We start from the raw sequence: 26,894 nt of genomic DNA, 5'->3' as shown, positions 1-26,894 counted from the left end.
CTGGGACCCACACTCAGGTTCTCAAGCACTTTACTGACTGACTGCTGCCTCTTAGTCCCCAGAAGAACTTCCTAAGAAAACACAAGTTTTTAACCTATGAGAACTTTCAAGAATTCCCTACTTACTCAGAAAATGTTTAAAATTCATATTTACTGGGTTAGCCTTAAAGCCTTCTCTACTATTATTTCAATCTACCTTTTAAATTGCTTTCCTAGGTATTCTCTGGTGCTATTATTCTAAGTCTACCAGGCCTCCTTCAAAAATATTACAGGCTGGAGACATGGCTCAGCTGTTAAGAGCACTGGCTGCTCTTGCAGAGGACCTGAGCTTGGCTCCCAGCATGCACGCTGGGAGGCTCGCATACCTTTAGTTCCAGAATGACTCCCTTTTCTGGTCTCTGGTTTCTAATGATCACCTCAAATGTATACCTCTGCCATGAGGCGTTCCTCTAATTACTCCAGTTTTGAGATAGCTCACTTTTTAAAAATTTAACTTTATGTACATAAATATTTTTGCCTGCATATATGTCTATGTACTATTCCTGTGCCTGATGCCTGTGGAGGCCTGAGATCCTTTGGAACTAGAAATACTCTGATGATATAGTAGTGTATAACTAAATTACTGGCACTCGGGAAACAAGGAAGACAGACCTCAGGATTGAGGTTAACCTGGGGCTACATAGTAAAAAAGCCTGGCACATGGGGAACGCCTTTAATCTTAGCACTCAGGAAGCAGAGGGAAATGGCTCTTCTGTGAGTCTGAAGCCAGCCTGATACATAGCAAGTTCTAGGACGACAACACAAAGATCCTGCCTCAGAAAAACAAAAGAAAAGAAAAGAAAGGGCAGACGATATTGCTCCGTGGGTAAGAACACCAGCTTGTCAAACTGAATTCAGTCCCTCGGACCCATGTGACAAGAGAGAGCACACTTAAGTTGTTGTCTGACCTTCACATGTGAGTCTTGGCATTGGTACATCCAAACACACACACACACACACACACACACACACACACACACACACACACACACACACACACTTTATCAATGAATGCAATTAAAAAAAAATCCTATGGTAAAGGGCTAAGGAGATAGCTCAGTGGTTAGGAGCATGTGCCACTCTTCCTGAGGACCCTAGTTTTGTTCCCAGCATACATGTTAGGTGGCTCAAACCCCTGTAATTCCAGCTCCAGGGATCCAATGCACTCCTGTGAACAGACCCACACAGATATATAATTAAAAAAAAAAAAAAATCTTAGAACCCTATAGTATGCACACGTATCATTGTGTCTTGTCCTAGCTACCATTTTTAAGGTTTTCTGTGCAATTAGAAATCTCTTTACCCACAGACAGTACATGTGCTACAGCCCTGAATACTCTAATAACAAGATGTGTAGATAGGAATGGAAAACAGACTCTTGATGTTTATGTGAGAATGATGGTGACTCATTTATACTAGAGCGCCCTCTCTCTCCTCCTGCTTTCCGATAGGGGAAAGCAAGGGACCATCCTACTCCTTCCCTATTTGGAGACAAGAGAGGTCCCTGAAGAGCTCTTCAATCATTCCAAAGTTGTCAGTGTTAACTTTAGTTTCCAGGGGGGCTGACAACATCGCACACACCCTGTAAAAAGGAGTGTCTGTAGCCAGCAAGACAGCTGAGGTGGATCAAGGCACTACGACTAAGCCTGATGACCTGAGTTCAAGTTCCACATGGCAGAAGGAGTGAGTTGTCCTGACAGCCATACATGTTCTGTGGCATGCATGTTCTCTCTCTCCGCCGCCCTCCCCAAAACAAACAAATGCGGCAAGAGAAGGTGTGCTGGAGAGATGGCTCAGTTGCTAGGAGGAACTGAGCTCAACTCCTGGCACCCATATGGTGGCTCACAACCATCTGTAACTTCAGTTCCAGGAGATCAGACAACTTTTGGCCTTATGGACACCAGGCACACAGGTAGTACACAGACATACAGAAAGGCAGAACACCTGGGGTTGGGGATTTAGCTCAGCGGTAGAGCGCTTGCCTAGCAAGCCCAAGGCCCTGGGTTTGGTCCCCAGCTCCGGAAAAAAAGAAAAAAAAAAAAAAAAAAAGGCAGAACACCTAGACACATAAAATTCCAAGGGGACAGAGCATAGCATGTGCAAGGCTCTGGGTTTGATCCATACACAAAGGGGAAAAAGAGAAGGAAATTATTATTGACAGAATGTTCAGTTAAGGCCACGGAGCTCAGTCGGTGGAGAGCTTGCCCATATGCAGCAAGCCTTGGGTTTGATCTCTAGCACTGAATAAAGTAGGATGTGATGGAGCATACCATAATTTACAGATTGGGAAGCTGAAGCAGGAGGACCAAGAGTTTAAGGTAATTCTTGGTTACTTAGTGAACTGGAAGCCAGACTAGACTACATTGAGATTCTTATCTCAAAAAATAAAAAAGAAGGTGGTGGTAGCTTAGTGGTTAAGAACCCTTACTGCCCTTGCAGAGGACGCAGGCTCAGTTTCTAACGCCATGTCTCAGTTCACGACTACCTCTAACTCCAACTCCAGGACATCTAATGTCCTCTTACAAGTTCCCCTAGGCACCAGACACACATGTAATGCATAGCTATATACACAGGCAAAACACCACACACACAAATTAAAATAAAAACAAACAAACAAATAAATGATTTTCGAAAATTCCCTTCAGGGACATTAATCTAAAAAATTAATCTAAAAAATTAGCTTCAAAAGTTCTTCATTTTCTTTTAACAATACATAAAATTTCTCTCTCTCCAATAAATATCTCTAAAAAATTAACCTTTTCTAGAAATTCTATGCTAACAAAAGAACTGGAAACACAAATATTCTAGGGAGGGGGAGGATGGAGAAGGGAACACCCTTATAGAAAAAGGGGAGGGAGAAGGAATAGGGGCTCATGGATAGGAAACCGGGAAACGGAACATTTGAAATGTAAATAAAGAAATATCCAATAAAAAAAAGAAAAAGAAAACACTTATTTTCTAAAAGTATTAAATACGGAGGGACTGTCATTTCTGATAACCAGTAACAGTATTAACAATTGAAAATATTTGTTCATTTACACACTGCCTTACACATCTACCTAATGCCCACCACCACACATACACAATGTCTTGAAAATCCTCATTTTTGCTGTGTGAGTGGCACATACTTTTAATCTCAGCACCAAGGAGGCTGAGGCAGGTGGATCTGTGTTTAACACTAACCTAGTCTACATTAGTGTGATTCGGGATAGCCAGGGCTATATATTGAGATCTTGTAACAAACAAGCAGAACAAAATTCGTCTTCCAAGTGACAGAGGCTACATTTATAGCCTTTTACAGAGATACTACAGAAAGTCAGGCACCTAATGTCTCTATAATAGCGTGAAAAAGTAATCTTGTTTGAACCAATTATATATAGAGCTCTCTGTTTATAAAATTCCGCATCGTCTTTAACAGTGCTAGCAGGACTGTAATTACGCAATGATTTTATCAGGTGTCCATTTACTTACTAGACTGTCAATTCCCTTATGGCAGGCATCTTTTCCTCTAGCACACCCTGGGGTCTAGCACACACCTGGGGTCTAGCACATCCTGGGGTCTAGCACACACCTGGGGTCTAGCACACCCTGGGGTCTAGCACACACCTGGGGTCTAGCACATCCTGGGGTCTAGCACACACCTGGGGTCTAGCACACCCTGGGGTCTAGCACACACCTGGGGTCTAGCACATCCCGGGGTCTAGCACACCCTGGGGTCTAGCACACACCTGAGGACTAGCACACCCTGAGGTCTAGCACACCCTGGGGTCTAGCACACACCTGGGGTTTAGCACACACCTGGGGTCTAGCACACACCTGGGGTCTAGCACACCCTGGGGTCTAGCACACACCTGGGGTCTAGCACATCCCGGGGTCTAGCACACACCTGAGGTCTAGCACACCCTGAGGTCTAGCACACCCTGGGGTCTAGCACACACCTGGGGTTTAGCACACACCTGGGGTCTAGCACACACCTGGGGTCTAGCACACACCTGAGGTCTAGCACACACCTGGGGTCTAGCACACACCTGAGGTCTAGCACACCCTGGGGTCTAGCACACACCTGGGGTCTAGCACACCCTGGGGTCTAGCACACACCTGGGGTCTAGCACACACCTGGGGTCTAGCACACCCTGGGGTCTAGCACACACCTGGGGTCTAGCACACACCTGGGGTCTAGCACATCCCGGGGTCTAGCACACACCTGAGGTCTAGCACACCCTGGGGTCTAGCACACACCTGAGGTCTAGCACACACCTGAGGTCTAGCACACACCTGAGGTCTAGCACACACCTGAGGTCTAGCACACCCTGGGGTCTAGCACATCCTGGAATACACCAGGCAGGCAGCAAAAATTTGTTGAGGGCTGGAGAGATGGCTCAGAGGTTAAGAGCACTAGCTGCTCTTGCAGAAGTCCTTAGTTTAATTTCCAGCGACCACATGGTGTGGCTCACAATTATCTATATTGAAATCTGATGCCCTCTTCTGGAATGCAGCCATACATGCAAATAGAGCACTCATATCTATAAACACATCAAAAATTGTTGAATAATAAAGCAGTAGATGTCAAATATGGGGAGGTGGAGACTAGATATATACATACAACAAGTAGATGAAAATAAGCTGGGACTGTTGCTAAATCAGACACAAAAGGCTGAAAAGGTATAGAGAAATCATACTGACTCATGAGACACCAAGCCATTAACATGTAAGCAAAAACCATATTTCAAAGAGGACACACTTTCTCTAAAATCAGACACCAAGTATCAATTTCACAGACTTCTCCTCAGACTTTCATGGAGGCTTAGCATGAAAGGAGGCATCACTACCTCCCCCACCAACTACGCAGGCTTGACAAACAGCGCAGTGGGGAGGGAGATACGTACGAGGTGAATGTGTGCTGAGCTCCAGCTCTGGTCTGTCCAGGCTGCTCTGAAAGTCAGGAGGCAGCAGGGAAGCCACTCCCTCAGGATGGGTCATCTCGTCCTCCGACTCAGCTGAAGCTTCTGCAAAGTACACATTGGGTCGGGGCAGGGAGGGAGTGAAGGGCTCAGCATGTGAGAATTCCACAGGAGTAAGGGGTGGTGGGCACAGTTATAGACACAGAGATAGATACCATGAAAGAGAAAGCCTCACTGGAGGTAAGCTCTCCCTCATCTAAAGGGTGCCACGACTTATTTCTAACTCCTCTTCTCAGACTCAAACTGAGCATCTCTCTCCCTGACAAAGTTAAACTGTAACTCATCTGGCTTCACGAAATATGGAAAGCAAATGAGCAGCAGCCTCACCTGACCTCTTCCTGGAATTAGCCAGACTCATCTACTTGGTGACAGAAATTAAAGCAAAGACCTTGCTAGAAGTTACGATTCGAGCTTACCTTCAAGTTCTGCAGCCTCTCGAGCTTCCCGTTCTAGGCGCTGCCTAAGTAGCTCCTGCTGCTTTTCCAGGTACTGCTTTATGAAACTGTTCTGGCTCATCTCCTCCCCAATCTGTGCAGAGGAACAAGAACGGCTAAGCAGGGCAGCCATGAGGTGACTGGGAAGGGCTGAGCACAGGTAATGGACACCCGAGTCGGAAAATAAGATGCAAAGCTGTCTTTCTGCTTTTAACCCTGCCCTAGATTTTTAGTTTTTTATTTTGTTTCTGTCTGTGCGCCCACATGTGTGTGTGTGCACGCGTGCACGTGTGGATATGTATGTAAAAATATACTTACACAGTCCAAGTATAAAATCCACTGTGAAGCCCCAGAGCGTCAGAATGGCTATTCTAACTCTAGAGTTATGTGATACCTAGATATCTAGGTGATGTGCATACCTTGGGTCTGGTTAATTTAGCCACATAATGTTTTTATTCAAAAGTTCTTTGTAATGAAGTTTTTTAAAAAATAATGAAAGCTTTCTTTTTAAGAAAAATTATTTATGTGTATCAGTGTTTTGGCTGCATGTGTGTCTGTCTATGCATCACTATGTAAAGTACTGGGTACTGAGAATCACACCTGGGTCTTCTGGAGGAGCTCTTTAACTACTGAGCCATTGCTCCAGCCCAACCCCCTTTAAAAAAAATGCTTTAGAAATGCCTGTTGCAAATTTAAGTTTGATATGTTAAAATGTTTTAAAAATAATTATGCGGGTCAGTGTTTCAGAGCCCCGGTTGCTCTTCTAGAGGACCTGGGAAGGACTGTAATTCCTCAGGTCCAAGGGGATCCAATCCTCACACAGACACACATGCAGGCAAAAAGTCATTAAAAACTTTATTCCTTGGGCTGGAGAGATAGCTCAGCGGTTAAGAGCACTGACTGCTCTTCCAGAGGTCCTGAGTTCAATTCCCAGCACCCACATGGTGGCTCACAACCATCTGTAATGAGATCTGATGCCCTCTTCTGGTGTGTCTGAAGACAGCTACAGTGTACTCATATACATTAAATAAATAAATTAAAAAAAAAAAAAAAAAAGCACTGACTGCTCTTCCAGAGGTTCTAAGTTTATTTCCCAGCAACTACATGGTGGCTCACAACCATCTGTAATGGGATCCAATGCCCTCTTCTGGTGTGTCTGAAGACAGTGACAGTGTACCCACATACAAGAAATAAATCTTAAAAAAAGAAAAAAAAACTTTACTCCTTAAAAAAAATTAAAATGAAGGTATGTGGTGGTGGCACACACACTTTTAATCCCAGCACTTAGGAGGCAGAGGCAGGCAGATCTCTATGAGTTTGAGGCCAGCCTGGTCTACAGAGAGAGATTCAAGAACAGCCAAGGCTACACAAAGAAACCCTTTCTTGAAAAAACCAAAAAATAGGGCTGGAGAAATGGTTTAGTGGTTAAGAGCACTGAATGCTCTTTCAGAGGTCCTGAGTTCAATTCTCAGCAACCACATGGTGGCTCACAACTACCTATAATGGGATCCAATGTCTCCTCTTATGGTGTGTTTGAAGACGGCTACAGTGTACTCAGATAAATAAAATAATAAATAATTCTTAAAAAAAAAAAAAAAAAAAAAAAAAAAGGAGGGCTGGAGAGATGGCTCAGTGGTTAAGAGCACCCGACTGCTCTTCCAGAGGTCCTGAGTTCAATTCCCAGCAACCACATGATGGCTCACAACTATCTGTAAAGAGATCTGATACCCTCTTCTGGTGTCTGAAGACAGCTACAGTGTACTTATATATAATAAAGGGATTAAAAAAAAAAAAAAGAGAGAGAGAGGAAAAGGAAAAAAAAACAAACCCAAAACTAAAGTTAAAAATAACTACAAAGACAAATTACCTTATAAAGAAACATGAATTTAAACAAAAATCTGATAGTTTCTAAATATTTAAGACTTTATTTTTTAGAGATTATAAAAAGAAAACAGTCTAAGAACGTATACCAAGAAAAGAGAAAAATTCCACGGAGCAAGTCTACTCCATGTATCTCAACTCAAGAAAAACAACTCCTGGAAGGCTCTGTCTGTCTCTGTCTCTGTCTCTGTCTGTCTGTCTGTCTGTCTGTCTGTAAGACTTTTCAAGACACAGTTTCTCTGTTAGCTCTAGCTGTCCTGAAACTAGCTCTGTAGGCTGGACTGGCCTCAAACTCAAGAGATCTGCCTGCATCTGCATCCTGGTGTGCTTGGATTAAAGGCGTGCGCCACCACTGACCAGCTGAAGGCTTTTTCTAAGCTGTTCCTATATTAAAGATCACAATCAACAGCACTATGGCAAAAAAAGAGAAACTATATTAAATCTTTTACCCAAAATATTCAGTCTAAAGATTATGTTAGTACACAAGTAACCTGAAAAGAACTAAGAATTCTAGGGAATTATGTGTCTTTTGGAGAAAAGGTATCCCTACATAGTCTAGGCTTGCAATCCCTTGGCATCAGCATCCTAGTTTGAATAGTATAGGTATGCTACCTCAATGGACCTTGTTGTCCCCCCATGCCAGACCAGCATCCCCTACCTCCAAATGTGCGCCTGTGTGTGTGCGTGTGTGTGCGCGCGCGTTTGTGTGTGTTTGTTTTAGGGATTATACCTAGATATGTACAGGTGAGCTATATCCTCAGGCTGAATTATGCCTTTTCATTTAAATGTATTATCATTATTATTATTGTTATTATTATTATAAAAATAATGTACTATTTTCTTCAAAACTGAGAAGAGTCAACATAATGCATATCTTACCTCAGCACTAGAGTGGCAGAAGCAGGCAGATCTCTGAGTTCTGGGCCAGTCTGGTCTACACAGTGAGTTCCAGATTATCCAGAGCTACATAGTGAGTACCTATCTCATAAAAAGATAAGTGCTAGAGAGATGAATCAGCAGGTAGAAGCAACTCTTGCCCTTGCAAAAGACCCAGGTTTGGATCTTAGAATCCACACAGGAGCTCATAATCATCTTTAACTCCAGTTCCAGTGTCTGGCCTTCTTCTGACCCCTGTAGGCACCAGGCATTGGCATAGTGTACATGAATACATACAGGTAAAACACTCATACAAGCAGTAAATAAATGTAGAAAGCCCAAGCTTGCCCTGGCTTGGTCAGATAAATCTGAAACAGATTTTAAAAAATAAGTAAACCTGAAAAGAAAAAAGTACTAGTTTCTCCAAAAGATCAAGCTCTACCAACCCAGGAAAACATTTTGTCATTTGTCTCAAAAGTTCAAGTCGGGGTTGGGGATTTAGCTCAGTGGTAGAGCGCTTGCCTAGCAAGCGCAAGGCCCTGAGTTCGGTCCCCAGCTCCGAAAAAAAGAAACATGAAAAAAAAAAAAAAAAAAGTTCAAGTCCAGGGTTGGAGAAATGGCGCAGTGGTTAAGAGCACCGGCTGCTCGCTCTTACAGAGGTCCTGAGTTTGAGTCCTAGTAGGCAGTGGCTCACAATCATCTGTTAACTACAATTCCAGGTATCCAATGCTTGCTTCTGACCCGAGGGCACCAGGCACAAATACACAATTGCAGGCATAACATTTACATGTATAAAATATAAATAAATATAAAAAATAGTATTTAAATACATGAAATCAAGAGACCAAGGAAAGGAATATACATTAATTACTTCCATTAAAAAACACACAAAATGGAGTTGGGGATTTAGCTCAGTGGTAGAGCGCTTGCCTAGCAAGCTCAAGGCTCTGGGTTTGGTCCCCAGCTCCAGAAAAACAAACAAACAAACAAACAAACAACAACAAAAACCCCCCCCACACACAAAATAAACCATGGAAAGGGACGGGCATATGGCTTATGCCTGCAAGCATAGCGCCAGAGAAGCTGAGGCTGAAGAGTGCCTAAGTTTGAGTCCAGCCTGGGCTACATACACCATTAAGTCCCTGCCTCAAAAACTCCAAACCAGCCAACCAACCAACAGTTTTGTTTGTTTGTTTTTTGGGGTTTTTTTTGTTTGTTTGTTTTTTGAGTGAAAAGAACCCCTCCAGCATGCCAGGTATTATGGCCCGTGCCCTTAATCCGAGGCAGGAATTCCAGGGCAGCCAGGGCTATGCGGAGAAACTCTGTTTTCAAAAATAACACCGCCAAAAAAATCTTCAAAAAGCAAGCCAGCCAAGCAACCAGCCCAGGGTTAACCCTGTCTCTCTGTGGCGTGCACACATCATTCTTTGTCCTTCTGCTTCCTCAAGTCCTTACATGCCTATAGACCTTCAGAAACGAAGTCAATCCAATACTTCCTGTGTTTTCTGTCATACTCTCTAACAGTAAATACTTATTTCACTGATAGTAAGTGCCTTAGCACCCAATGGCCACAGATGAAATGTGCATTTTAAGTATGAGAAAACAAGTGTATTTGCTGCAAAACCTTTGTTAACACAAGTAAAACTTCAAAGTCTAAAATACAATCCAAGATACAATTGTGAATTGAGAATTTCAATCAGTTTTCTGAATTGCTTTTTAAAGATTATTATTACATGCATGGATGTTTTAACTGCACAGAAATGTGTGTGCTTGATGTCCAGAGCAGAAGAGGATATAGGAGACCCTGGAACTTGAGTTATGGATGTCTGTGAGCCACCAGGTGGGCACTGGGAACAAAACCTGGGTCCTCTATTAAGAGCAAACTCTATAAAAACAAGTGTTCTTAACGAGTCATCTTCTCAGCTTCATTTATCTGTGTGTTTACATGTATCTGTGAGTATATACATGTGTTTGTGTGCTCAGCCATGTTCCTGGAAGCAGGAGGGGACTTTGGCACTGGAGCTACAGATGTTTGTGAGCCGCCTGATATAGGTGCTGAGATCTTGAGCTCTGGTTTGAATCACTGGGCAACAGTCAGGCACTCTTGACTACTGAGCTATCTCTCCAGCCCTTTAGGTAGCTCTTTAATGCTGTGTAACCTCCCAAAGCTGACTAGATGATGGGCCTTGGAGTTTAATGAGGTATTAGCAAGGGAACAGAAAAGCACATTTTCCAGTGTCCTGGGCCCACACACCACTGCATTTTCTTTTAAGTGGGTGACACATTAAATGAAGAGTTTAAAAGCTGAAGAGTACCCTACAAGATGACATAGTGTAGAAATTTGTATTTTGTTTTTAACTATACAGTGTCTTCAAAATAAAATATTTGCAGAAACCTGGAGGGTGGAGCATTAGGGAAGCTGGGTAGAGGGACTGCCCTGAGTCTGAGCAGGCGACATAGATACCCTGTTTCAACCCACAACAACAATCACAAAAACATTTATGCAGGAACTCTTAGAACAAAGTTTTTTCCCCTAAGACACCCCAGCAGAGCAGTTATAAAACCATGAACTAAGTCAAACTACTTTTCCTATTGCGGGTAAAGAAACAAAGGTCTCTAAGTGTTAAGTACCTTGTCCTAAGTCATCAAGGTTTTAAGGATGTTTAAGAGTTAGTCCTAGAAATAAGGGTTTATTAATACAGTATCAAATTCTTTAAAGTAAATTTGTACCAATAAAAGAGTTCTTGATGAAAAAATATTTTGTTAAATCTATATTCAAAGATCTATATTCAAAGATAACTTTCCCCTACACTGATGGCAAGTGACTTCAGATTCTTTTTTTTTTTTTTTTTTTTTTTTTTTGGAGTTGGGGACCAAACCCAGGGCCTTATGCGCTTGGGCAAACACTCTACCACTGAGCTAAATCCCCAATCCCATGACTTCAGATTCTTGTGGCACACTTAATCAGAGTGATACTTTTGATACACTCAAAGAATTCAAAATTCATTCAGCGCTCCTTTGATTTTGTTTATATATATATATATTTTTTTCTTTTCTTTTCTTTTTTTTAAAACTCCAGGTCTTTATGCAAAATTGAGGATGATTAGAATTCAACTGTCTGACGGCTGGAGAGATAGCTCAATGGTTAAGACACTGGCTGCTTTTATAGAGGACCCAGGTTCGATTCAGCACCCACATGGTGGCTCACAGCTGTCTGTAACTCCAGTTGCAGAGGATCTGACATTCTCTCCTGGCCTCTGTGGGCACCCGTTGGAGGCAAATCACCCACACACATAAAATAAAAATAGACCTTAAAAAACAAAACAAAAACAAACAAAACAAAAACCCAGTAACTGAGATCACTTGCAATAAAAAAAACAAGAAAATTCTGTTTCTGATAAACATGGAAGACACCACCAAGTCTTCCCATTTACCGTTTTCTCCAAATAGCCCATTCTATCTAAACAAACCTTTTTTCTTACCTGAGAATTTGGCTGGAATGCAGCATGGGGTGTTGAGTGTTTTTGTAAATTTTCTAGCATTAGAGCCTGGTATAAAGAAGAGCAAAAATCAGAAACCAGGAGGGGGAACAAAAAAGCACTCCAGATCTCTACCTCTCCCACAGCCTTTTCACTAAATTACTTAAATATACATTTATACTACATTCCTTTCACAGAGCCTAAAAGCCCTTTATTAATATTGTTCTCATTCATCTTCATAAGTCACTTAAAGGTAGCCATGGTTACTGCTCCCAAGTATACGGATGTAAAATACAGGCACACAAAGAATCAGTGACCTGGCTATGTCACAAAAAATCAGCAAAAGTGGCAGAATCAGAACTAGAACTCCTGTTATTGTCTGCAATTTTGACTAGGAGCCACTTTTAAATCTGGTAATACAGGCAAAAAAATAATACAAGTACTCAAACAAGTTTCAAATTACATGAAACCAACACTAGGCTGCTAATTTAGATTTGACTATTATTTGATTCTCAGAACTAAAACTACTTAAATGAACCTGCACAATTTCCATCAGTGTTGACACCCAGACAAATCAAATGTACTAAAAACTTCACCGAGAAACTAACCACAGACCTTGTAACCTGTGGTCTGACCTAATCCACACCCACCCACAAACTGTCAGCTTCGGGATAAGCAACGGTCTGTCAACTCAAACCCTGAACTGACCGAGTCCCTATCAGTATTATGAGCCACGTACCCTAATGAACTCAATTACACTAGTCCGTCTCACCTTCTTTCCCTCCATTTACACCAAACCAATACACAGTATGTATACCTCACGACAACAAGCTCATTCTCACTGCTCAAACCGATACAAAATCCCCAGCCTAAAGTAATCTGTCTCACCTCTCGCACCAATATTCACCAAATTCTTATCCAGACTGTTTCTCGATTCCCTAAAAATTAGACACCCGTCTCTGACCAAGTCCTTCTATCAAGGTTTTCCTTCATCTAAGGTTTTAATCTAGTCAAGCGGACATTTTTTACCCTATCCAAAATGTACTACTGCAGACACAGACACCAACCCCATCCGCCCAACTGTATCCCTAACTCGGACACAGCCCTGCTCGCCCCCTTAAGGCCAGCCACACCGGTGGTTGTAGAGGGATTTAACTCCTTCTGCAGCGCATGCGCCGAAAACACAGACACAAACAAGGAGGGGGTGGGGGAAGAAGGAAGGAGCTTAAGACACTCCGGGAGAGTAGCGCGCACCCTCCCATTTTGGGCTCGCGCCGCTGCCGTTAAGGCGGGAACCGGCGTTATCTCTATTCCAGCGCCAGCCACACCAACCACCGTGCGCGTGGATCTGCAGGCTCGCGCTGGCGGCCTGAGAGAGCTCGCGCCGAGCCCGGACACTGCGCCTGCGCCGCAGCGGAGACTCGTCTCTACCAGGTCCGCTCCCCTCCGACACCTCGGCAACGCTGACTTCTCACCCCTTTGAGCCGCTTGACCAGGGCACTCTTCTGCCCGCTCTTGGCTAGGCCTCGCTGCTCCAGTGCGGCCTTCAGGTCGGTCACCCGCAGAGCCTGAAGAGGCTTCCCGTCCAGAGTCACCTCCTCCAGCTCCGCCATCTTGCGTGAGGTACTCGGGTCCGTCCCGACGGCTTCGGGCATCTTCGGTAATTTCCGCCAACGCCCTTCGAACGTACCGAACTGGCCCCGCCCACTGCCATAGTCTACCCCTCTATTACCGCTCAGAATTCCCCGGGTTCCTCCGGAACTGTTCGGTCGTTTCCGTCTCCACATCGGTACCAATCGGCTTTTTCCATCTGCCTAGCGGCCGGCTCCTCCCATTTTACTTTCAGGTTCGTTTGTTTTCGTCTTGCCGAGGCTTTGAATCGAATCTATTCGGAAGCCCTCGAATCTGGCATACCCATAATCGGAGATATTCGGCTATCTCCGGACTTGAGGGCTGAGGCGCTGGGGCACTTGGGTACTTGGGGCTGGTTCCGGACCGGAAGTGCGTGGGTTACTGGGGCTGGCTGTACTTAGGGTTTTCCGGAAACATGGAAGAGACTTGGGGAGTTGGAGCAGGAGCTGAAGCACTCTTGTGATCTCTGGGCGCCCTCCAAGGGGAAAAGGGAGGTAAGAGGAAAAGAAATTTCTCCTAGGCCGGATAAGACTTGGTGTCTGAATGTTTTCTTTTGGGGAACCCTTCTGCTCCCTGGCGAAATCTCTGTTGTCCCCATCCTCTATATCCCAGCCACTCGGTCTAAGAAATGCTTTGTCCTGTGTGGCTAAGGAATAAAGAGACCTGCTGCTTCCAAACGTGGGAAAAAGTAGCATTGTGTCTTTGATCTCAGACAGCAAATTTATTAATGACATCGAATTTAAGTTTACAGTGGAAGCCATGTAAATGTAAAAAAGCCTGGGTAAATAATTCCCTTTCTCTGAAAAAGAGAAGTTTTAGGAGAAACTTCTCCCTGTAGGGCCACTTTGAAACTGGCAGTCACCCTGAACCGGGACTTAGAACTGACGTTTAGGTATTCTTTTCTTCATGGATCCAAATTTTCCAACTCGGAGAAGTAGGAACAGGTAGAAATTTAGGTCCTAGAGAGTTGAAGGTTTTCCTTGTTGGAGATACAAACTGTAGGTCTAAAGCATTTTGGAATAAGTTGACTGACACTTGCATCCATGATGCAAAATGAGTGGTACTTGTAGGCATAAAGCATTAAGGAAGGGGTTGGGGATTTAGCTCAGTGGTAGAGCGCTTGCCTAGGAAGCGCAAGGCCTTGGGTTCGGTCCCCAGCTCCGGGAAAAAAAAAAAAGCATTAAGGAAAACTGTTGAGAGACACGTGTGCATCCATATCACACTTTTTAGGTTACCGAAGTCAAGAAAGAAGCAAAAGGACTTTCTTCAGAACTTTAATAAAGTGGCTTCTGATTTTCTAACCCTTATCTTACCTTGAGACAAGAACTTTACCTAGCCTGCTCCAAAATTTACTAGTGTGGTAGAGAATTTAATAAGGGGGTCATAGAACATAAACATTTTTGACAGGTTTCAGAGGTGGTTTATACATTGTACAGTAGGTTCTTGTCTCATGACCACCCCCCACGTCCCACCCCCACACACAGTGGGGAACTGTGGGAAAAATCAGCATTTAGGTTGGGACCAGTTGCTTGTACTTTGAACAGAAGGTTCTTGCCTCTTGTCTCCACTCCCAACACACAGTGCATGTAACTGTGGAAAAATCAACATTTAGGTTGGGACTAGTCGCTTGTACCAAAATTTAAAAAGCTGTGCACATTAATTTTAGAGAGAACAAGCAAGACATGTGTTTTCTGTTTAGGTTTGTGATCAGTTCTTACTGTGTTCCCAATGGCCTCAATGGCTTGTTTTTCCTTATTATTTGTTTGGGGTTTTTTTTTTTTTTTAAGATAGGGTTTCTCTGTGTAGCCCTGGCTATCCTAGAACTCATTCTGCAGTCCAGGCTGGCCATGAACTAGAGATGTGCCTGCGCGTGCCTCCTGAGTGCTGGGATTAAGGGCATGCTCTGCCACTGTCTGGTTCGTTTTTATTATTTTGTGTATATGTGTGTCTGTCTACGGGTGTGTGCTTGTCTCATGGAGTTCACAGTTCAGCTCAGGAGCCGAAGCTACAGGTGCTTTCAAGTCACTTGACATGAGTGCTCTGGAGAGCAGAAAGTGAATTTAACTTTGGAACAGTTGTCTTCCTAGCCCCTCAATTGGTTGTTTTTAAGATCATTTATAAGAAGTAGGTGGGGGATATAGTTCTATTGGTAGAGTGCTTGTTTAGCTTGCCAGATTCTGTCTCTAGCATCACAGAAATGGTATGGTGACATTTCACAGTTCATGAAACTAGTGTAGCCTAGGGTACACAAGACTGAGAGGCTTATGGGTAGGTGACATGTCTGTAATCTGTAACACCAACGCTTCAAGGCTCAGGCAGAAGATCTTGAATTTGAGGCCTGTGAGATTTTTTTCTAAGACCCAAGGTAGCCTGGGAAAATGATTACTCTTGATGCAGAAACCTCTGCCCCCAAATCATTCAAACCAAGGCGTTCAGGTCTCTGTCACCTATGAAATTACCAAGCCATCAAGGCTATGTGTACCTAAAAAGCCACCCAGTGTCTGAAAGGTGTCCCTTTAAAGAAGCAGTATAGACAGTGTAACAGTAGAATTTGTAAGTGTGCCGACAAGCAGTAGGTCTAGACATATGATTGGTAGCCTCAGAAGAGTGCTGGAGTTTTGCTATACGTGCTTGAAAATGCTGAACTTACAGGTTTTGATATAGATTCTGTGGTCACTGACAATCCAGAGGAAAACACCCAAACTAGAGTCAGATAAACTCACATGTGAGCTTGTCTGCCACATTGAAATGATTCTCACTAAAAGCTGTTCCTGAGCTAAAAGAGGAGGCTACAAAGAAGAAAAGACATCCCAGAAGAGACTGATGCAACAAAAACTTCCAGCATGTGAATAAATTTAGCATCAAATAAATGTAAATAAAAGTTAATGTGCTGGAACAAAGGCAGGAAGAAGCACTGGTCAGGTAGGGTATTTGTTTGTTTTTTGTTTTTTGGACCAAGAGTTTCAGACTGTCCTAGAACATAATGTGACTAAGGCTGATCTTTTAACTCTTGGTACTTCTGCCTCTACCAGTTCTGCCATGTGTGCCACCATGCCGGGCTTGTGTTTTTTGTTCTTTCGTTGTTTTGAAATAGGGCCTCACTCTGTAGGCTAGACTGGCCTGGAACTTACTTTGTACCTGTGTAGTCCACGTTGGCCTTGAATTCTTGGCAGTCCCTCATCTCGGCTTTCTCCACACTGAGGTTATAGGCCTGAGCACCACACCTGGCTTTAGATAGTGGTGTTGAAAAGGAAGTAAGACTGGCAAATACCAAGTGAAGTTATTCTTGGGTGGTTTCCCTAAGAGAGTTGTATAGAAATAAAAATAAAGGATCTTCTTACCTGTGGGTGTAGCTAAGTGCATTTGTATTATTCAAGAAGCTGAAGCAAGAGGACCAAATTCCCAGCCAGTCTGGGGCTGCACATATGTAGTGAAGTCCATAAGAAAGGGTCCTGTTGTTTTCCTACAGATTGAATTGGTGGATGCTGATTGGGTGCAGTAGGGTTTATTGCTTATAAGGTAATGTTCTGGTTGCGCTTGCCAGAGAGTGTATTAACAGAGCTTTGTTTGTTTCAGGATGCCACTGGAATCGTCTTCCACATCAGTGCCACCCTGCTTCCCTTCTGTGTTACCCTCAGTGCCTGATGACATTGCCAACTCTTCCCCACCTCCAATGTCTTACATCACTTCCCAGGAGATGAAGTGTGTTCTTCACTGGTTTGCCAGTTGGTCAGGTCCCCAGCGGGAACGTTTTCTCCAAGACCTGGTCGCTAAGGCAGTGCCAGGAAAGGTGCAGCTACTGCTGGATGGTCTGGAGCAGCTCAGTGTATCTGCGGCAAGTCGACCACCGTGTATCTTTGAGTGTCAGCTACGTCTTTGGGATCAGTGGTTTCGAGGTTGGGCTGAGCAGGAGCGCAATGAATTTGTCAGGCAGCTGGAGGTCGGTGAGCCAGATTTCGTGGCAAAATTTTACCAAGCAGTGGCTGCCACTGCTGGTAAGGACTGACAGGTATTCAGATCAAGCGAATGACGTGATCACGCCAAGGCCATGACTGTAGTGATGATTCAGTGCAACTGTGTCACTTAAAGAATCACCTGAACTGCCAGGGTAGTGGTCCACCGTTTATTCCAGCACTCAGGAAGCAGCCTGGTCTACATAGCAAGTTCCAGGCCAGCCAGCAGTACAAAGTGAGACTCTGCCTTTAAAAAGATTTTTTTGGCATGAACTTCCTGTTGAGTGCTAACACTGTTTTACCCTGGCAGTACGTCACTTGGACTCTCTCCATTTTTAGCAAATCTGATTTTTTTACAGGACATGTCTAAATCTCAAGGATTTAATGACTGCTTTTGTCACTATAACTAACCAGGAACCAGTATCTTGTAACTCGAGTCCAGAGCTGGCCCAGATGTGGCTGGTTTTACCACATCTACCCAACTCTAACATAATTATGTAATTTCCCAACTGCTGGGTTTCCCAGCGGTGATTTAATAAAATTAAGAAAAATTGAGAGAAAGAAATAATTACTGATTATTCACATCGTTTGACTCTGCGCAGCAATGAAAACCAGCTAAGTATTAAATAGGAGCACCCTCGTCAAAGCATGCGCGGCCTCCTGGGGCTGGTGGACAGCAGTCTTCACAAGTGAAACTGTTGATTTGGGGGAGAGGGTAGCATAATAAAGACTGCTCTTCACCGCGAGGCTCCACATTTACACATGGCAAAGCTGTGATAAAGCTGACAGCCTGGCAAAGTCTGTTCTGGAGGAAGTAGAGCGGTTTAAAGTGAGTAGGTTTTCCCATCCAGAGCTCTTTTACTTATAATTACATATATGCATGAGGACCTACATGTTATGTGTATGTACCATTTACATGATAGTGCTCACAGAGGAAAGAACAATGTCAGATCCCCTGGAACTACAGTTATGGAATGTTGTGAGCCACCCAATGTTGGTGGTGCTTGGGTCTTCTACAAGAGCCACTCTGACTGTGTGCATGCACATCTATGTAGGAGTACTCATGAGCCACCATGCACATGTGGAAGTCAGGACACCTTGCGGAACGGGTTTTCTCCACATTGTGGCTCCTTAGGAATCAACTCAGGTGGCCGTCTTGCTGGCTGACATTTGGCAGTTACGTTCCAAGTGGCATCACATCTGCTTTAACCTGATCTCTTGTACCATACAGTTCCTGTGATGGTTAAGTGGTAGATGGTTCCACTTGGAGCCTAGCTCGTTTCTGATAAGCCAGAGTTCCCAGTGCACCCAGCAGAATTAGCAACAGCAGACAGAAGCCAGTGTACAGAAGTAGCTCAGCCACAGAGGAGCTATGGTCCAAGGAAGTCTGCAGCCTAGGAACATGAAAGGCACTGCTCTGTAGTCGTGCTTGGCATTAGGAAATGGAGACCTGTTTGAGTCAAGTACTAGAGCAGACCGATGAGTGAAAGGGAAGGTAAAACCCAAAATGTAGGGATAGGACTAAGATCCAAGTCTCCAGCAGCCTCAGTACTGAAATAGCTGATGGTGAGGACTAGATATGGGAAGAGACTGTTTTGGTAGCTAGATTGCCTGAATGCTGTTTGAGAGAGGTGTGATGGCACAATTACAATATGACTCCAGTACTCCAGAGGCAGGGGGATTAGATGTTCAAGATCATCCTCAGCTCTATAGTAAATTTGAGGTCAGTCTGGTGCTCAAAAAAGGAAAAAAAAAATTTGGGGAGGATGCAGATGGATTTCCGTGAGTTCAAGGTTCATCTGCTCTATATTAGGTAACTTACTACAGTAATTTCTAGGCTAGCCAGGGCTACACAGTGAAGCCCTGTGTTAACCCTTCCCCCTCGAAAACAAAAACCAAAGCCAAGACAATAGAAATCCCTAAGTTCTAGGAATGGGGCCCTATTACTGTTCGATGGACTTAAGGTGATGCTGGGCATCTGTTTACTGACATACATCATCCCATCTAGGATACAGTAGGCACATACAAATGCATGCTTCCCAAATACAATTTCAGTTTTCTGCATAGCAGGGATTCAAATGACAAAGTTTACCATCTGGGGCACAACCTTACTTGCTATATTCTGTGGTAAAGATGGCTTCTCCGTGGTATACTTGGAGGGGTTTCTTTTGAAGAATCAGGGTCAGGGTCCTATGTAGCATAGCAGTGGACGGCCCTTGGCAGCCAGAAGGCTTCCACATACTCACAGTGAATACCAAGCTCGTGGTGATGGATGGGCTGTAGAAATAACACCTGAACAGACATTGGGATCTATAATGGAGGAGTGCTTGAGAGAGCATCCAAAGAGCTAAGTGTAGTTTCCAGAGTCGGAGGAACAGGGTGCAGAAGAAAGTGAGAGAAAGCACTTGAGTACTCTGTGGTCCACTGTCTAAGTAGGTGGGACTGTCCCTTTACCTGCTAGTGCCAGCTCTTGTCACCAGAGCCTCCAGAACTACCTCAGCAAGCTCTTCTCTCTGTCCCTTCCCCAGAGAGCGGCCCAGGGTCCCTGTTAGTCTTAGAGACAGCTGGAATACCAGGTCTTGGGTTGTAAAGCTCATCGGTTGAGAAGTGGCAACACTGACACCTTCACTCAGACACAGCCGGCCTTGGGGACAGTAGAGAAGGCCATGGTACCCAGGTATCTGCAAGGGAACAGCAGGGTACAGGTCACAGCTTCAATTACTTGCTTAGGGTTACTCTCTAACCGGTATATGCTTAATCAGTCACGGGCTAAGGAGATACTTAGAAAAAGAAGGTTTTCCAGGGGCGGAGGGTGCGGCTCAGAATATCCCAGGGTTGGCCCCCAGCTCTGCTGAGTAAATGCATAAATAGGATAAAAATAAGACATTTCAAAAAGCAAGCTGGACATTAGGCTTGATGATCTGTAATCCCAGTCTATGAGAAGCTAAGGCTTATCACAAGATTGAAGCTGACCCGGGCTATATAGCTAATTCTGGGCCAGCCTGGACTAGAGTAAGACTCCAAAGAAGGGTTGGGGATTTAGCTCAGCGGTAGAGCACTTGCCTAGCGAGCACAAGGCCCTGGGTTCGGTCCCCAGCTCCGAAAAAAAAGAAAAGAAAAGAAAAGAAAAAAAAAAAAAGACTCCAAAGAAGCTGAACCTTCCTGCCTGTGTGCTCTGACTACTCATACGTTATTTCTCACCTGAACAGCCTTCCCCGGAAGGCAGGGGATCCACGGTGATCCCTCCACTTGAACCTCGTAGGCTCCCTTGTGGGTGCATTGATGTAAATAACAACAGCCCGTGGGACCTTCCTCCAGGTAGAGTGGTGCTGCCGAGGATTGGCTGGTCTTGTCTTTGGAGAGCACTTGGGAGGTAAGGTTGGCAAGGAAGCAGCGGCTGTGCATATGGTAGATCTCCCCGCGGGGGTTTTCCGCTCTGGTGTGGAGTCCACTCTCCTCCTTCCAGCATTCACTCTGTGGTTCAGGGAAAAGGAGAGAACAGCGCGATGCCGATGCCGCAGGTAGAGGTTGATACCTCCTGGGCCTGCGCGGTCTCTTCTGTGGTTCACTCACCCCATTGGCTGAGGGTTTGTACATGCGGCAGCCTTCTAGCATTGGGTCGGAGGAACACCTTCCTTTGTCCAGGTGCAGGTAGTGACAGCCCAGCCCACTGTGCAGAAGGGACAAAAGAGAGATGACACTAGGCAAACCGACAGTTGTATTGTCCCGTGCCCACTCAGCACATACCTGCCGGTGCAGAAGAAGTCTGAGGATCCATTCCTGCATGTGCTCACCAGACCAAAGTCTGGGCCGGAGCCTGCTTGTCCAATAAGATGAGAAAGCACAGAGATAACAGCTCAGCAGGGCGGGGTGGCACATGCCTTAATCTCAGAACTTGGGAGTAAGAGCTCTGAGTTTCAGGCCAGCCTGGTCTACAAAGTGAGTTCCAGGAGGACAGAGCTATGTAGCTTCAAAAACCAAAAGACGAAGCCACAGAGATCTCTCCGCACCAGCCCTGCTCACAATTTGAATTATACCTTAATGGCAAGTAACTCAGACTATCTCACTTCCCGCAAAGCTGACTTGGGTTCTGGTGTCTTGCAGCTCTTTCTTATTCCTTACCCTGGCCCCACACAAGTTCCTCTGCCGCACTGTGGTTGACCTGATACCAGCCTGAATCTTCGAAGGCAGCAAGGGTTATTGGGTCAAGTCGAGTGTGCTGGGCACCATCGAAGGCAGCGGTCATTATAGAGCCCTGAAGTAATCTGGACTCCCAGTGTGAAGAGCCCTGTTGGATAAGGTAGCAGATGGCTGGTTGCCATTGGGCTACTCTTTCTCCCATCATCCCAAGGTTGTATTCTCTCTCACCTCTTCTTCCAAAGGAACTCCCAGCGAAGTCCCAGGCACCCCCAAGTGTTTGGCTAGGCTGCGGCTGACAGCTGGAGTGGTGAGAAGCAGTTGTCCCCGTTCATCGCGTCTGGTCACCTGTTTTCTTGTAGAACAATTCTCTCTAGCTGGCTTCAAGAAGGGGAGAAGGCAACACGAGGAGAGGGAAGGGTGAAATAGAACTGGAAGGTCGTGAACTCCCCCTGCCCCGCATTGACATCATAGTTTGGCCATTCCCACATTCCTCCCATTTACCACTGAGTCCTGAGGGACAGTCTCGCCACATCTTGAAGAGCTGTCCAGAAAAACCCAGAGCGTGCAGCAGTTCATGCAATGTAGCCTAAGAGCAAATGGCTACTGAGCGAGGGCCTAGTTCTGTAGCAGAAGCCTAGAGCCCTTCCGCGCAACCAGCTCTTCATAGAGCTAAAGACACCTGAGCCATCCCCTGTAGGTTCTCCCACTTCATGGGAGGCTACCACCCCCGGCCTCATCTCCCATTCATCATGCAGCAGTCACCATGACAATATCGTCGTGGCCGAGGTTCGGGCTGCTGAGATGTTGGGCACAGTAGACAATGGTACCAGCGAGGGGCCTGTCTTCTGAGTCCAGCTGGCAGCAGGCAGCATAGGCTATGACAGAGGGCTGCAAACAGACCAGGAGAAGGGAGAGTCGAAAGGAAAGGGGGATAGAACAGGTAGATGGAATCTTCCTGAGACAGAGGAAGCAGGGGCTCTATACAGTTCTGCTGGGGTAGCGCCCATGGGCAGCCTGGAAGATTCTTAGTTCCCACACAAGTCAAGCTTTATCAGACTATTCCAAACTGTACCTAAGAAGCGCAATTCAGTAAAACTGCTATTTCCGTCTCCCTCCTTAACAAAGTCTAACATTTGAGAGCAACAGAGTCAGGGAAAAGATCGGCTTTGAACCTCACCTCTCTGTGACATCTGGAAGTATGGGCAACCCGCACATACAGGAGAAAATCAGCGTTTTGGACGCCAGGGCCATCTGGCTGGATTAGTTGGGGCAGACCATGCTCTGGCCACAAGGAATAACCACGCAGGTGGGCATCAGGTATCTGCCAGGGAATGAAATCTAGTATAAGCTTAGCAGATGGGTAGAAACTAGATACTAAGAGGAAGAAGACATCTTGGGGCTGCCTCAGTACCATCCAGGTGGCCAGTTGAAATCGGATTTCTAGCTGAGTAGTTACAGCTCAGAGCCCTTTGTAACATGTGTAAGGTTCAAACCCGAGTTTAAAAAAACTGAAAAGTGGAGTTACGTCTCTAGCCTCCCCCCAGATCTCTGCTTTAATGCAGACTACAGAGTGTGCATTGCTATGACAAGCAGACAGGAGGGCAATTCCACACATCCGACTGTTCCTTTTACATACTCAGGTATTGGGGGGGGGGTGTCTAAGTAGGTTAGAACCCTTCAGATGCCCGAGACTGGAGAGTTAATCTCACCTTTACTCCGAGGCAACTCTCTCCTTTGTACCCTGGGTTCAAGAGGCTGCACCTGTCAAGACGTTCAGACGTGAGCTGGAAACAGATGCCTTTGAAGAAGACTTTAGTTGTTGGTGTTCCTTCTAGGCTCGGCCCAAGTTACCTGGCGACAGCCAGGTAGGTCTGGCTTGCTATAAAAGGGTCTGTTTGTCTCCCCCCCCCTCTGTGTCCCTTCTCTCTTTGACTCTCTTCTCTCCCCTCCCCCTTTCTCCCTCTCTCCCCTTCCCCTCCCCCTTCTCTCCATGTGTTCCTGCCCCTCCCCTTTCTCTGTCTCTACTCCCTTCTCAACTCCCCTTTCCATGCCTTAAACTCTATTTTACATTATACCCCTGTGGTATGGCTGATAACTCAGCATGGGCCCGCAGAGGCACCCCTCCCACCCCACCCAACTGTGCTCTATAAAACATATACTTGGCTTTTTATAAAACACAACATAGGTTATTTGTCCGCCGTCAGTAAAATGAGCCAATTTGAGCCAGATGAGATTATATTAAAGGCAGGTTTATTAGGAAGCTGCACTCGGGTGAGTTCACTGGCCCCAAGGGGGCCATGGGGAAAGGGAGGGGAGGGAGAAAAAGAGAGAGGGGGGGAGGGGAGGGGAGGGGAGGGGAGAGGAGAGGAGAGAAGAGAAAAGAAGAGAGAGAGTGCGCAAAATGTCTGGATTATATAGGGAAGAACCTCTGGGGGGAAGGCAGTTCAGCCCTTGGGTTGGAAAGTTCAGGATTGGGGACAGGGTGTGCCAGGTAGAGCCTGAGGGATGCTGGGAGAACCTGGAAGCAAGGTATGCTAGGGCATGTAAAATACGCACTTCAGTCCCTTGTCCCCGGTTCAAAATCAAACAGTGACAAACTCACCTATGGTAGTTTGGGGTATCGGGGTCTCCCCAGACAGCATGGCAGTATTGTGCAGGGTCTCGGCTCAGAAGCAGAGGTCCTCGTACCGGAAGAACTTTAAGACAAGAGAACGGGTTCTTCACCTCATCGACTGCGAGTCCTTTGCTGTGAAGGACTCTTTTTAGACCCCGCTGCCTCAGCCCTCCCGGATACTTCTTGTCTCCTCACATACCTGCTAGGATCCCCTGAATCCTTCGAGTGGTCTCTTTCACTGCAGCCAGGGCTCGAGCTTCCCCGTCAAGATCCCGAGCCTCACTGGGTACAGGACCTCTTGTATAGTGCGTTTGGATTCTAAGGGGTTGAGGCTCAGGGGAGCCAGGGAGAGGAAGGATTGAGGAGCGGAAGTGTGTGGACATCTGGGGGAAAGGAGGCCTAAGAAGGCGCACAGACTTCTGGGTTTCCTCATGCAGACATCTGCTTGCGGCCGCCCCAAGGAGGAGTAGCCACCACATCTTCATTCTATGTCTCCTCGGCCTTCCCTGGGTCCAGTCTGCCGTGGCTTGCTCATTTATTTCCGCCCTCTCTCCACACACCCTGCATCACTCTCCGAATTCTCAGAAGTTTTGGAAGTTGTTGACTGAGTCTACAGTTTCCCATAAGGGAGGTCAGGCCTGAGCCACAGGGGTTGAAGGCGTCTCCTCTAGGGTGCCAGGGGCGGATGCTGGACAGAGGAGTACCGTTCTGAGCCTTCAGTTTATTTTTCTAGAGAGGGGTTACACCGCATTCCCAGTCCCCTGTCTTTCTCAGTAGGAAGCCTTGGGACACCACCGCCCCCAAAAGAAAAAAAAAAAACCCACCACCAACAGCAACAAAAGTGTTAGCTGTGTAGTGGATGAGGAATGGGGTGGTGGTGGCACCTTTTGGTTTTGTTGGTTTTGTTGGTTTTGTGGGTGTTGTTGGTGGATGCCTGCTATCTCTCTGGCGGAGAACAAACAGGTCCTGCGCTGTACTGGGCCAGCCTCTAAGCTGTGAGACCTTTAGGAAAGTTCTGCACCTGTGTGGTACTGTCAGCAGGTGCCCAACAAACACGCAGGTTGGCTGCTATCTCCTTTGGGGGCTGCCGGATGGGCCTATGACACTTTGTAGAGTCCGCCCACTGCTTCCCAGGAGAGGGAAGATTAACTCTTAGGTGGACCTAACAGAAGTTCAAAGACTTTTTTTTAAGAAGTCCTGGAGACTTTATTGTTTTCTTGCCTCCTACTGTGCTTTTCTGAAGTGTCTTCTCTGATTGGCCACCATTCTTCCCCAGCTCCGACCTTTCCTGTGGGAAGCTCCCACCTCACTCTGGGAAGCCTTTCTTAACATCTCCAGCCCAAATTCCACACCTCTCAGAGGTGGGAGGGAACAGTCTGAGGAGGTCTCTGGCCTATTAGATCCTGACAAGACCTGCTTTTCCCTCAGTACTTCCTGGCTCAGGCTCTTTCTGCTCTCCCAAACTCCTAGAAGAAGCCTACTTCCTGTCAGGACTTCAGTGTGGAGATTATTATTATTCTAACTTCTCTCATGGTGTAGCTCAGGCCTTGAACTTGTGACCCTCTTGCCTTTGCTTCCCAAGTGCTGACATTCCGTGTGGCCAGGCATTGTCATGTCTGCTCTGCTCTTTTGCTTTGAATGCACACGATGAAGTTACATATGTTAAAATGGTGTATCTAGTGTATGACAAGTAAGGACTAGAACTTATCTTTGGTTTGTTTTTGGGGGCAGGGTTTCTTTGTGTAACAGCCCAGGCTGTCCTGGAACTTTCTTTGTAGACCAGGCTGGCCTTATACTCAAAAGAGATCCACCTGCCTCTGCCCTCCTAAATGCTAGGACTAAAAGGGTATGCCAACATGCCTGGGAGAGGTTATTTTCTTTCTTTCTTTCTTTCTTTCTTTCTTTAACATTCTTTTTTAACAAGATCTATTTTTTTTTATATACACTGTCACTGTCTGAAGACAGTGACACACCAGAAGAGGGCATCAGATCTCATTACAGATGGCTGTGAGCCACCATGTGGTTGCTGGGATTTGAACTCAGGACCTCTGGAAAAGCAGTCAGTGCTCTTAACCACTAGGCCATCTCTCCAGCAAGTGAGTGTCTCTAACACACTAACAGTGCCCAGGGCATGGAGAGACAGCTCAGCAGCTAAGAGCACATGCTGTACTTCCAGAGAACTCTTGGTTCCCAAAACCCACGTCAGGTGGCTCCCAACCACCTGTAACTCCAGCTCTTTGGAGCCCAATGTTTCAGACCTCTATTGGCAGTCATGTACATACCCACACACTGACACACATATACGTAAGTAAAAATAATAAGCGTAAGTTGTTGGAAAAGAAAAAGAGGAGTGTCTAGCTCGTGATAACTGCTAAGTCAAGAAAAGGATATTTATTACGCAGATGGGGCAAAGTCCTGCTTTCACTCTCACCAGAAGGAAAAAAAAAATTACACATACATTGGAGTTAGAGAATTTGGAATTTAAAAATTGATTATTAGGGGCTGGGGATTTAGCTCAGCGGTAGAGCGCTTACCTAGGAAGCGCAAGGCCCTGGGTTCGGTCCCCAGCTCCGAAAAAAAGAACCAAAAAAAAAAAAAAAAAAATTGATTATTAACAGCTGTATAAATTTGAAGGGGATTCTAGTTCTTTCTCTAAGACAAATATAGCTTTCTCCAGGTGTCTGAAGAGCTTTTCCCCTGAAAAAACAAAACAAAACAAAAACAAAAAACGAAAAAAAAAAAAAAACCAAAAAACAAAACGGGTTCCTGGCCCTTCTGTCCCCACTCTTATTCTCTGCTGCCTCCTGGTGGTCATGCTGAGAGAGGCATGATCCTGCCAGAGTCAGGGGTGGGGATGGAGGGGGTGCGGGTGGGGGTGGGGTGGAA

At 45.6% G+C, this 26,894-nt stretch overlaps 3 protein-coding genes across 7 annotated transcripts in view; 1 reads left to right on the top strand and 2 right to left on the bottom strand.

Annotated features, from left to right (window-relative positions):
* The window catches only part of Acin1 (apoptotic chromatin condensation inducer 1), a 44,963-nt gene extending 31,476 nt beyond the window's left edge, over positions 1-13,487 (bottom strand). For 3 of the 4 annotated variants that reach the window (XM_032918201.1, XM_032918203.1, XM_032918204.1), the window contains exons 1-4: positions 13,145-13,487; positions 11,673-11,738; positions 5,416-5,527; positions 4,925-5,044 (exon numbers count right to left, since the gene is read on the bottom strand). In XM_032918201.1, the coding sequence (XP_032774092.1) occupies positions 4,925-5,044; positions 5,416-5,527; positions 11,673-11,738; positions 13,145-13,456 (610 nt within the window). In that variant the 5' untranslated portion in view covers positions 13,457-13,487. The remainder of the gene's footprint in view (positions 1-4,924; positions 5,045-5,415; positions 5,528-11,672; positions 11,739-13,144) is intronic. The other variant, XM_032918205.1, reaches the window with a different exon arrangement.
* C12H14orf119 (chromosome 12 C14orf119 homolog) lies at positions 13,410-17,819 on the top strand. Of its 2 annotated transcripts, none has more exons than XM_032918200.1 (2): positions 13,410-13,515; positions 16,878-17,819. In XM_032918200.1, exon 2 carries the CDS (start codon positions 16,879-16,881, stop codon positions 17,305-17,307), a length of 429 nt encoding a protein of 142 aa, XP_032774091.1. In that variant the 5' UTR covers positions 13,410-13,515; position 16,878; the 3' UTR covers positions 17,308-17,819. The 2 variants fall into 2 exon arrangements, with proteins under 2 accessions (XP_032774091.1, XP_032774090.1); XM_032918199.1 differs by lacking the exon at positions 13,410-13,515 and adding an exon at positions 13,535-13,795.
* A 602-nt stretch (positions 17,820-18,421) lies between these two features.
* On the bottom strand, positions 18,422-24,493 carry Lmln2 (leishmanolysin like peptidase 2). The gene is made up of 14 exons (XM_032918198.1): positions 24,208-24,493; positions 23,997-24,090; positions 23,104-23,155; positions 22,572-22,715; positions 22,157-22,282; positions 21,896-21,980; positions 21,623-21,768; positions 21,377-21,542; positions 21,002-21,071; positions 20,828-20,924; positions 20,456-20,728; positions 19,709-19,935; positions 19,367-19,546; positions 18,422-18,648 (listed from the first exon to the last, which is right to left on the bottom strand). The coding sequence occupies exons 1-14, from the start codon at positions 24,491-24,493 to the stop codon at positions 18,498-18,500; spliced, it is 2,097 nt and encodes a 698-aa protein (XP_032774089.1). The 3' UTR covers positions 18,422-18,497.
* Between the last annotated feature and the right edge of the window lie 2,401 nt (positions 24,494-26,894).

This window comes from Rattus rattus, chromosome 12 (assembly GCF_011064425.1).
Source record: "Rattus rattus isolate New Zealand chromosome 12, Rrattus_CSIRO_v1, whole genome shotgun sequence".
Taxonomy (NCBI): Eukaryota; Metazoa; Chordata; class Mammalia; order Rodentia; family Muridae; genus Rattus; species Rattus rattus.
The sequence above is the reverse complement of the archived record's forward strand: the minus strand, read 5'-3'. Positions and strand labels throughout refer to the sequence as shown.

What these genes read in the sequence shown, in the direction of transcription:
- C12H14orf119 (XM_032918200.1), top strand. Translation starts at nt 16,879, where the DNA reads ATGCCACTGGAATCGTCTTCCACATCAGTGCCACCCTGCTTCCCTTCT.
- Lmln2 (XM_032918198.1), bottom strand. Translation starts at nt 24,493, where the DNA reads ATGAAGATGTGGTGGCTACTCCTCCTTGGGGCGGCCGCAAGCAGATGT. An exon ending in CTGTCCCTCAGGACTCAGTG is followed by an intron (nt 21,769 to 21,895) that starts GTAAATGGGAGG and finishes TCTTGAAGCCAG; the next exon opens with CTAGAGAGAATTGTTCTACA. An exon ending in GGAACTTGTGTGGGGCCAGG is followed by an intron (nt 21,072 to 21,376) that starts GTAAGGAATAAG and finishes TTGGACAAGCAG; the next exon opens with GCTCCGGCCCAGACTTTGGT.